Here is a 10,892-nt window from a genome sequence, read left to right as displayed (position 1 = left end):
AGGTGGATCACTCTCACTAGGGCCTAGGCGCTTCCGCTCCAAAAACCAAGCTTATCTATATGTCTATTTCGACCTCGATCGCGCGGAATGTTTCCCTTCAAAACATGCGAGTTAGCTACAGTAACAATAACAACATGCAACCTTCTGAGCAGCCACAACCAAGTGTCGGCAAAGTCGGGTGTACCATAGTGTATGGATTGCATCACTAGGGGTGGTTGAGGTCTTTTGCATTTCGCGGCCATCATTCCGCAGCGCAGTAACAGGGCCCTTGCCTTGCTTGCCTTATCGCATGTGGCAACGGGTGCCAAGTCCTCAACAGCGTTCTCAGGGCAAGACACATACGAGTGGTGCAGAGACGGCATTTATCCATCCTATCAACAAGCGCATGCCAGCGGACCAACGCACGCACAAGCTCGCACACATTACTGCCGTCCATGGCGACGGGGTAACCTCTCAATACCTGCCTGATGCACTAGTACCAATCGCTGTTAGGGTCTCCCAGTCTCGAATCGCCTTGATTTCGCTCAGCAAGGCACTAAATACAAGGTCGATCCCTGAGCTCAAGCATTACGGGTGCCTCTCCTAACGGTGAACAGGCTGCCTACACATGAATACTCGCTGCAGGCAGTCAATTGATGGCCGTTTGGCTGATGTCCGTAAAATGGTACGAAAAACTCGCTTGCCATGATGCTCGTAAAAGTGTCTCAACTCGATATATGCAGCAAGATTGCGGTGGATATGTACGCAGCATAGCCTCTTCCTTCGACCCATGGGGATGGTTCCGCACCACGATGTCTACGTATCGGGCCAAGACGTCTTGACATATCTTCGTAGTATTTTCAACGCGAAGAAATTAAGAACTCTAGAGTTCAGGGCGACAAGCAACACCGTGTCATCTATTCAGGGGGTTAGCTGGTATCTGCGGTGTGGCTATGGCATGACATGCATTAAAAGTCCCTTTTAGGTGAGACTTGACGCTGCCCTTCAGTTTGGGTGTCCAGATAATCAATCTCACTGGTTGCCGGAAACCTAAGCATTCGGCTGCAAAAATGCTCCCTTGTCCAGCCTCGACGCTAAGAGCGAGAAGAACGACCGCATCAGCTTACAGCTAGCAAAAATATCTCAATCGCACGTGCATGATAACCGCCACTATAACAAAGACGTCCGTTCAACTATGGCGGTACATCATTTTCTGACGTTTCAGCTTCGTGCCTTGGAGGTCATAACATCGGGCCAGCAATGATAATCCTAGTTAACGTATTGCCGTACTCTTCTGCGTACATGATTTGAGTCCTGCTTCTTTCTGTTCAAGAAGGTTCAACGAAATACTCGGCTGTAGGGACTTCAAGATCCCAAGTGAATGCTTAACCGGATCCAATGTACGTTCTTTGGATGCCACCTGAGTCTTTCCTGGTCATCGGGCAGCATCCGTTTCCAAAGAAGGGATCAAATACTGGATGCAAATCGTTGTATGTGATAATGCAGGTAAAAATCTGTCAACGAAAAGGTTGAGACTCGACAAACAGCCAGATATCAAATGGAGCAACGCGATTGACTTGAAGAAACACAACTCTCAGACAATGCCTCCATTGCATACATATCAAGTACATGAAACCAACAAAGTGAAAGGCTTTAGCACGGTACTCGATGTGCAAGACTACAGATGAAACCTTGTAACGTTATGTGATGGAAGATCGAAACCCCCTGGTTTCTTGTTAGGCAGCACAAGTTCGTGCATGTGGATCCCGCGTTCTGCCTCAAGTCAAACACAATTCACCTCGACTTCGGTGGATGGCTTGACGATCGCCCACTACACAACAAAACATAGCCAGGACGACAACCAGAACGAGATGATTTCCGATACAGCTACGATGGCCGAGGAACCAGCAGATCCTGCAGTCAACACCTCCGCTGACAAGGTTCGCGCCGCTTGTCGAAATGGCACCCTTTCCTTCTAGTGGGAGAAATGGGTCACCGTGAACGACCTCACAATATACTACCCTGTTGCTCTTCGTACGCCAATCGTTACGTCAACGGATGTTCTGTTCGAAGGCACACAGCTGCCAGTCCCCTTGGACACAAACTTGACCTTATGGCCTCTCCCGCACACTGACATTGTTTTCGAAGGACGCAAGGTTCATATCTACCCTTGTGAGCTGGGGATCCTCGACAAGATAGAGGTCGTTGGGGAGACAAAACGCTTTGACGTCAACACGGTCTCCGATCGTAAGCTATGGACGTTTGCAAAAACCATGACCCCCGAGGCGTTTGCGGAGCACGCCATCATCATGAAGTCACAGGAGATTATCTCTGCTGACAACACCAGGGCCGAGAGACCTGCTGAGAGCTCCAAAAATGTAAGTGGTGATACGGAACAGGCAAAGTTCTCGACTGACTGCGTCCCTCTAGGCGAGAGATCATGTCGCGCAGAACTTCGTCACTATCAATGGCAAGAACATCTATTTTACCACCGGAATGAAGCCTACACTTCTAAGTGATAACAAACTCCGCTTCCCTGGTGCTGGCAGAAAGAAGTCAAGGGTTCCAACCTCCAAAGGATACGTTGCCCTGGTACATCCTCTGGGCTGGACCATTCAAGATCACGAGTGCGGAGTTCAGCTTGTTCGAGACGTTCAGCATGCAGCCGTCACAGAGAGCGACGAGGGGGATATCGCGGCGCGCCAATCTGCCTGCGCTCTGGCCGGCGGACAGATCACCTTCAGCGCATCGTGCCCCAGAGCGCCCCTTCACCCCATGTCAGTCCCGGATGAGAGACTCTTGACGCTCAAGGGCTTTCACGTCAACTTTCCAACTGACGCCGCCCCGGAAATCCACGGCACCGAGATTGACTTCCCTGGGCTCCTTCAACACGTAGCAGCTTTCCCACTTCCTTCCGGCGGCTACATAACAGCGCGTTACAGAGAGGATATGGAGGTCAGATTCCGTGGCGACAGCCTCCTGTTCTGCTTCAAGCCTGAGCCCGCTAAGCAGAATGCGCTCCCGGACCTTGAACAGGCTATCGATCAGGCACCGCGCCATTGCAGGCATTGCCCCCGCATGTTGACACCTTATGAGGAGGAGTGTGTCGAATTCAAGGGCATTCGCTTCTACTACCCTCCGGACCAGACGGCCAACGTTGACAATGCTCTGTCTGAAGTTAGCTTCGTGGAGAACGCCGGAGAGTTGGACCACGTCACCGTCTTCGGCATCATCAAGTTGTACTGCCCGCCCCACTGCGACATCGTTGTCGGCCACGAGGTACACATATATCCAGCGGAGGCCAACGTGCTTCGAAGATACGGTGAAGATCCCCACCACCGGCTCTTGATGGGCTCTCAGTACAATTTGAAAGACAGCCGTATCGTGTCTCTCGAGCTGGAGCCGCAGCGAAGGGAGGCTCGCATCCATGCGACCAAGGTATGGACCGACGCCTGTGAGCGCGAGCGAATCCGGACAAGGGACTACACGATTGGCCTGTTCGACGAGTGGGCCGTGATCATAAACCAGAAGAAGCGGCCGTTCACCGCCGCGCAGGAGGCACGCTCCATAGCCATCGCCAAGGAGATTGGGGTCGACCGGCACATGCTCTTCGAGATTACCATTGGCGGCCTCCAGACAACGACCACCGGCCAAGTGCTGCCGACGCTGCCATTTCGTCCCTGCGTGAAGTATCCCACCCAAGAGGAGGACGCTGGCATTTCGGACGGCATCAAGAAGTTTCTGGAAGAGGATGGGGCTTGGGCGAAGCAGGCCGATGCCAGGGTCGAGTCGATCAGGGGGAAGCTTGCCGAGGTCTTTCCAGACAGGCAGCTTCCTGCGCGGCGCACACAGCCTGCCGCGCAGGAGAAGGAGGTTGAGTGCACCGATGATACCGACGATACCGACGCGATCCTGAAGCAGAGCGAGAAGTGGGACAGGGAGCAAGAGGAGAAATTCAGAGCCCTCAGTACGAAGATGACCGAGCTGCTGAAGTCGCGAGGTTTTGTCAGACGATAATTGTCGATGTTTGTAGCAGTAGTGGCAGTAGCGATGGCGGAGTTACTGTGGATCTACTGGTATCCGCCGCCGGTTCATATAGTAGACAACACAGGAAGCCTACAACAATCTTGGTGGATATCTCATTGAGAAAAGTTGTTTAATTTCATGGTCCTTTGTGTTCCAGAGTATGTCCTTCATCGACCCACGAAACTATGACGACCTAGGTATACATCTGTTTACCCCTTGGGGCATCTCGAGTGTGGAAAGAAACGTAAATTTAGGCCAAAATCGGACAAGACAACTCCAGAACTCCAAGCGAATATACCTATATGTATATTGCTACACCATTATCGTCAAGCACTGATTTATCCGTCGATCAACCGATCATCGTCCCTTGCTCTAGCCAGCGCCTGTTGAATCCTGTCGTTCTCCTCCGCTCTGATTCTACTCCTCGCTGTCTCCAACCGCTCAACTCCTGCGTTGATCGTCTCGATGTGCACACTTAGTGGAATGCTTGCTTGGTCGGCCAACAGCTCCGGCGCGGCAACTCGATCTCGAAGGTCGCTCAGCTTGCCCTGAATATCGCCGAGATCATGTACGAGCCCAACAAGCTGCTGCACGGCTGAGGTCCGCTGTGACTCGACCTGGCGCAGGAGACTCAACTGGGCTCTGAGGTTGTGCAGCCGGCGAGTATTAGCGCCAACCAGCGTCCACAACGTCCAGAACACCTCGCTCTGTTTATCCTTGACATCATTGCCGCTGCGAACAACGTGCTCATTGATCAGCTGCAGGTGATTCTCCGCCTGGGTGAGGAGTCGCAGGACGCCTTGGGCCTCAACGATCAGGTTCGCAATCTTGTCCGACACGAGAGCCGTGTGCTCCACGTATTTGTCAAGAAGCATGCGCTCGTCAAACACGGCCGGCTGGAAGGGCGAGAAGATCCAGTCGGTCCATCGTGATAGGACATTGTCGTGAGCTGCTTGCGCCATCGATATGGAGTCGATGTAGCGCGATGTCCAACGGTTGATCGAGATCACCGAGTCCACGGCGCTGCCCACGTGTGTGTTGAATGTGAGGAGGTCGTTGGAGATGTCCCTCATAGAGTTTATGTAGCCGTCGAATTCGTACAAGAGCTCCTCCCGTGCTGGCAGGTCCTTCGCGAACTTGATGACGGTGCGCAGATCGCGCACGGCTGCCTCGGACCGCTTCATCTCCATTGGCAACGACACCCCCGAGGCAGAGCTCTCGAGCACTTTCTCGAAATCGGACTGGACGTTCATGAGCTCGTCAAACTCGACTGGGCGACTCCCATTCTTTCCGGGGACTGGCGGCAAGTCCGGGCAGAATGGTAGGTCGAGCAACGATGCTCCTGGAATCCGACATAATGGCGAAAGCGATGTTGAGATGGAGTCCGTGATCATGTTCTTTGCGATCATACCTGCCCCAATAGTCATGTAGACCGCCAAGACCAAGGCCAGCGGCCATTTTGCATAGCGTAGAGCCATGCCTAGAACCGAGAAACTCCAGGCGGCCGTCTCGAACAAGGCGTCGGGCACGGCTGTAGAGAACCTCTCCCACGAAGAAGGAGGACGTCCCTGAGCTGAGTCATTGGAATCGTATCTCCTCAACCTCTCGTATCCTGTGTACTGCCGCTTCTGGGGGCTTGTATCACTCGTTTGTTGATAGAAGCCTCTTCGGCGAACCCCTTGCGGCTCCTCCATGTGGGGCCGTATTGTCCTTGATGACCGGTTGCTGCGACGCGGACTATCAATCTCTACCTTGGGCATATAGAACTCGGGCACGGGTGTGAGCTCCTTGTCCACGGACGCGTGACGTGTTGACGCCAAGGAGGGCTGGAATGGAGATCTCAGGATGACCTGGTCCTCGTCTGCGTTGGTGGCAAAGTCACGAATGCTGTCCTGAGACCCTATACTGAAGTCTTGGGAGGAGATGGTGCCTTGCGACGGCCCACTCGAGATGATGATATCGTCGTCGTACGGTTCTTGTACAATAGAGGTATCGAAACTATCGTTCTCGCTCCCCTCGACCATGCGCCAGGAACTTTCCACGGGCAGACGTGCGTGCCGGTCTTGTTTACTTGGTGACATAATGATTAGGCAGCGTCTAATAGCAGTGCTAACTGTCTCTGGAGGCTCTCATATCTTCAAAAGAAGTTCGCCGCCTCCTCTGAGCCACGTGGAGCATCCAGCAACTACGACGGCTGAGCGATGCAGGCTTCCGTGTACGAGCAGTAAAAAGCGTGCGCGCTCAGGTGGCGAGAAAGGGATGGATGGGCTTTTGAGTCCAGGGCAGAGAGCCGTATTTATATGTCGATCTACCAGAAACCCTGGCCTCAGTTGCGGGGCTTGCCGTTCACAGGGGAAGCCGGTGACTCATAAGTATGAAGTCTAGTGTATATGTATTCGCGACCGGCCTGCGTCGAATAGGCAGGGTCTGGTTGCCTCTGGACGTTGAGATGCAAATAGAATGAATGAACGAGCTGTCGCTTGCTGGAACTCGTTCGTTCGTTATCGAGATGACGTCCAGGCGCCGGGTGACTAGCGTATCCCTGTCACATGGCCCCCGCGTGTCATGCCTGTCATGCCTGCCTGGGAAACGCTTTTCTCTTTGCACACTAGTGGCACGAGGCGACACAGACGCTAGTCCACTTGGGGAAACGAGCTTGACACGTCCTGGCTGTCGTCTTTCGAACGCCTGTCGCAGCTTTTCTTGAGAGTCTGGACGACGAACTGCCGTGGGATTGGTAGTCGGCGCAACGACGGAATGTTACTGCGGAGGATAGCGGTGACACGCCCGACTCGGGCCATCACCTCAGGCCTTGCGAATCCCAACACTCCTCGGAGATTATGGCCTCACAGAGCTTGCGCGTCGTGTGCGACCACCCAAACACCGCCCAAGCCGACAGCGGACCACCGACAACTTGGCGTCCAGCAGGAGCTCTTTACGACGTCGGTATATAGCCCCGGCTCGCCTATTCTGCTACCGAACGGTGCAAGAATCTTCAATCGCCTCGTCGAGTTTCTCCGCAAGCAGTACATCCGTTATGGCTTTCAAGAAGTCATCACTCCCACCATCTACAAGAAGGCTCTCTGGGCAAAGTCCGGTCATCTCGAGAACTACGCCGACGACATGTTCACCGTGACGAGCACGTCTCCGTCGAGAAGGGATACCGCCGAGAATGGGGAGGAGGACGAGTACGGCCTCAAACCCATGAACTGCCCTGGGCACTGTCTCATCTTCGCCTCTCAGCGGCGAAGCTACCGAGACCTTCCCATCCGTTACGCCGACTTCTCGCCGCTGCACCGAAATGAGATATCCGGGGCACTGAGTGGACTGACCCGCGTCCGTCGCTTCCACCAGGACGATGGGCATATCTTCTGCCGACCGTCGCAGATCGAGGAAGAGATCAAGAAGACGTTGGATTTCGTGCGCATCGCTTACAAGGTCTTCAAACTCGGCCCCTACCGGCTGACCTTGTCAACACGGCCCACAGATCACTATATTGGCACTGCTGAGGATTGGGAAGGAGCCGAGGGCGCCCTCAAAAGGGCACTCGACGCCTCTGGGCAGGACTGGACCGTGAACGAGGGAGATGGGGCCTTTTACGGTCCCAAAATCGACATTATCCTGAGGGATTCGGACGGCAAAGAACACCAGACCGCTACCATCCAGTTGGATTTTCAGCTACCAAAGCGTTTCGAGTTAGAATACCAGGCCCCGGCCCCAGAACTAGAGCGGAGGGGAGAGAGCACGGCGGACGCCGACAAGCTGGCCGAATCCGGGCCTGTTACCCCCGTGCTCATCCACCGAGCCGTACTTGGCTCCGTTGAGAGGCTGATGGCCTTGCTGATCGAGCATTACAACGGCAAATGGCCTTTCTGGCTCAACCCGAGACAGGTGGTTATTCTCACTGTCAATGACAGCGAGCCTGTGCTAGATATGGCGAGGTCGGCCCGTGACCATCTGTTGGGGGTCGCGGGCTCGCAGATCACCGACGACGGGCCGGTGTCCAATGCGACGCAGATTTCCGTCGACATCGATGAAAGGAAGACTAGTCTCGGCGCCAAAGTCCGAGAAGCGAAAGCAAAGGGCTACGGCGTCATTGTCACGGTGGGCCCCAGGCAGCTGGGTAAAGGTACTGTCACCATCGAGATGAATGGACTTGATCAGGACGCAGGAGCCTCCCAGTCCCACAAGGAGATGACGCCTCAAGAATTATTGGATTTACTAAAGTCCAAGATAGACTCATACGAGTAGCGGCCGCCGGTCACAACTCGTCCTCATCACCCTCCTGAAATACCTTGTGTTTGTCTGCCTCCTCGAGTTTCTCGAGGATCTTGAGGGGCCTGGGTGTGGATGTGGGTGATTAGTAATGCCATGGCGACATGTGCTACTGGGTGATTGTACATACTCCTTGAGCTTTTCGTCCACTATCTCGCCGCGGGCCTCGCGCTCCTGTACCAGCTGCCGCCTTGTCTCGAGTTGCTCGCGGATGTACTCGACGGTGCGCTTCAGGACAAGACCTTCGGAGCGCCCTTGGCCCTCGAGCCCGGGTATCAGCTCGCACAGCCGGTCGAACCCGGATCTGATGGCTTCGCGACGCTTTTGTTCTGCGCAAGCACATGTGGGCAGCATGCTGGGCTGGGGGGGCGATAGCACTCACCTGACGCGATGTGATTCTGCTTCTTTTCCGTCTCGGTCAAGCGAGGCTTCTCATCCGCTCCGGCACCGTTTGCGCCGGGGCTACCAGAGTTCGAAGACATAATGGCAGGACACTGATGTTTGCTCCGAAGCGACACCGTATGAGATTGTATTATAGAGTAAAAGGATGCAAGTCAAAAAAAGACCAGCCCCAGGGGGCATGCGCGCTACGCTCTTCGTTCGCAACTGGGTTCGGGGTTCAGTGCTGAGATGACCATCACGAGCGTCTGATAGGCGTCGTCACATGTGAAACTGCCCCGCTTTCCAGATCTAGTCTCGAGGTGGAACCCCTGCAGAGGCGACGACGACGACGCCGGCAGGAAGGGAAGCTGGAGCGAGTGCGCGTCAAAAAACTGCCCTGCGCGCGCGGTCGGACTCAAGCCGAGGACAACTCGGTCTCGGTCAGGCCAGGTCAGGTCAGGCCAGGGGGAAAATAAGAGATGGAAAGTGATGAGTCAGAAGCAGTCTAACGCTTAGGCTAAGTTGACGACCTAGATGCGGCTCTGCCAGATCTGTCGAGGTTTCATCGCCGGCCGGCCTGGGGGAACCAGTTTTTAGCGTTGACTGCCACCTGGGCCGGCCACTGGAGGGTCCTGGGGAGGGGAGGGGAGGGGATCTACTTGTGACGGAGTGACGTACCTGCATCTGCCCCACCAAATGACTACAACAGACCGCAACCACTGTCCGTCGGCCTGCTCGAATTGAAGGACAGTCTTCAAGCTCAACGCTCCTAGGGTCTGGTGTTGCCTACTCCAGAGAAGAGATGAAGAAAGAAGCAACGAGCCATACAGTGCCATCTTCCGTCGCCCCCAATGTCGGAGAAGACGCCCCTCCAGTCCGACAAGGAGGAGACTCCGAACTACCCTCCGCCGGACTACATCACGGCCGCACGCGAGCACGGCATCCCGCTGCGGCAGTCGGCCCCGATCCGCAAGGGCCCCCAGCCCCTTGACGTCCCCATCATCAAGTACCTCAAGACGCACCGCGTCATCCTGGCCTCGGCCAGCCCCCGCCGCAAAGCCCTGCTCGCCCAGCTCGGCATCACCAACATCGAGATCCAGCCCTCCACCAAGCCCGAGAACCTGCCCAAGGACGCCCTGGGCCCTTACGAGTATGTCAACGCCACCGCCCGCCAAAAGTGCCTCGACGTCTACGCCACCGCCATCGCCGAGGGCAAGGAACCCGACATCGTCATCGCCGCCGACACTGTCATCGTCACGCGTGACGGCCGCGTCCTCGAGAAGCCCCCGAGCGAACAGGCCCATATCAAGATGCTGAAGCACCTCCGGGACACGCGCTTCCACAAGGTCCTCACGGCCGTCTGCTGCGCCGCGCCCAAGGCCGACGCCACCCACCCCGGCTACGAGCTCGCCGCCTACACCGAGGAGACCAAGGTCTTCTTCGCCAAGGAGAGCGACGGCCTGCCGGACGACGTCATCGAGAGCTACGTCCGCACGCGCGAGGGCGTCGACAAGGCCGGCGGGTACGCCATCCAGGGCATGGCCGGCATGGTGCTGGTCGAGAAGGTCGAGGGCAGCGTCGACAACGTCGTGGGCCTACCCGTGCGGAAGACGTTGCAGCTTTGCGAGAAGACCATTTTCAGACAAGGGGAAGAGAATGAGAGCGATGTGGATGATGATGAGTAAAGTTTTATATGTACGGTCTACAGAGACTCTGTGGAGGTTAGACAAAAGCGAGGCGTGTCAGAATGATTCGTTTACATTGACCGATATTCTATTATGTGGAAGCCGTCCATCTGGGGCGATCCACGTCGCCGATAATATTGACGCCAAGCTGACGAGAGAGCTTTTATCTGTTGGGTCAATACCCGCTAGTCTGTCTTTAAGGACAGCCAAGAGCAATACTAGAATGAATGGAAAGAACATCATGATGTTTCATCAACTCTAATGATGACCACGCTTGGTCTAAGAACCACAGGACTGTTGTTGTATTATGTTACCGCTGAGCAGTGGAGTGGGTGGTGTCTATATCCCTGTAACGATTTGCTCCGTCTAATAAACTTGCCGCTCCGTACCCTTGAGCCCGTTCCCTTTTCGTTGGATGTCGCGGTTGGCCCAAAGTTCATGCGGTTATCTCGGGCTAGCAGTGGCACCGGCTCATGGCTTCGAGGCTCGAAATCAGGTCAACTATTGACAGCACAGTGGCATTATGTGGACCTGAGACTCCCTACT

The 10,892-nt window shown here is 55.1% G+C and overlaps 5 protein-coding genes across 5 annotated transcripts; 3 read left to right on the top strand and 2 right to left on the bottom strand.

The window, feature by feature from the left end:
* Positions 1-1,736: 1,736 nt before the first annotated feature.
* On the top strand, positions 1,737-3,996 carry JN550_004262 (uncharacterized protein; the record flags this gene model as incomplete). The annotated part of the gene is made up of 3 exons (XM_049315758.1): positions 1,737-1,898; positions 1,959-2,357; positions 2,410-3,996. The coding sequence occupies 3 exons, from the start codon at positions 1,737-1,739 to the stop codon at positions 3,994-3,996; spliced, it is 2,148 nt and encodes a 715-aa protein (XP_049173800.1).
* A 347-nt stretch (positions 3,997-4,343) lies between these two features.
* JN550_004261 (uncharacterized protein) lies at positions 4,344-6,086 on the bottom strand (the record flags this gene model as incomplete). The annotated part of the gene is made up of 1 exon (XM_049315757.1): positions 4,344-6,086. The coding sequence occupies one exon, from the start codon at positions 6,084-6,086 to the stop codon at positions 4,344-4,346; it is 1,743 nt and encodes a 580-aa protein (XP_049173799.1).
* Positions 6,087-6,762: 676 nt separating this feature from the next.
* Positions 6,763-8,256, top strand: JN550_004260 (uncharacterized protein; the record flags this gene model as incomplete). Its single annotated transcript, XM_049315756.1, has 1 exon — positions 6,763-8,256. One exon carries the CDS (start codon positions 6,763-6,765, stop codon positions 8,254-8,256), a length of 1,494 nt encoding a protein of 497 aa, XP_049173798.1.
* Positions 8,257-8,266: 10 nt separating this feature from the next.
* Positions 8,267-8,762, bottom strand: JN550_004259 (uncharacterized protein; the record flags this gene model as incomplete). Its single annotated transcript, XM_049315755.1, has 3 exons — positions 8,267-8,345; positions 8,411-8,609; positions 8,663-8,762. 3 exons carry the CDS (start codon positions 8,760-8,762, stop codon positions 8,267-8,269), a joined length of 378 nt encoding a protein of 125 aa, XP_049173797.1.
* Positions 8,763-9,512: 750 nt separating this feature from the next.
* JN550_004258 (uncharacterized protein) lies at positions 9,513-10,346 on the top strand (the record flags this gene model as incomplete). Its single annotated transcript, XM_049315753.1, has 1 exon — positions 9,513-10,346. The coding sequence occupies one exon, from the start codon at positions 9,513-9,515 to the stop codon at positions 10,344-10,346; it is 834 nt and encodes a 277-aa protein (XP_049173796.1).
* Between the last annotated feature and the right edge of the window lie 546 nt (positions 10,347-10,892).

This window comes from Neoarthrinium moseri (assembly GCF_022829205.1).
Source record: "Neoarthrinium moseri strain CBS 164.80 chromosome Unknown scaffold11_Wmoseri_CBS_16480, whole genome shotgun sequence".
Lineage (NCBI taxonomy): Eukaryota > Fungi > Ascomycota > Sordariomycetes > Amphisphaeriales > Apiosporaceae > Neoarthrinium > Neoarthrinium moseri.
This window is presented reverse-complemented; position numbering and strand designations above follow the sequence as displayed.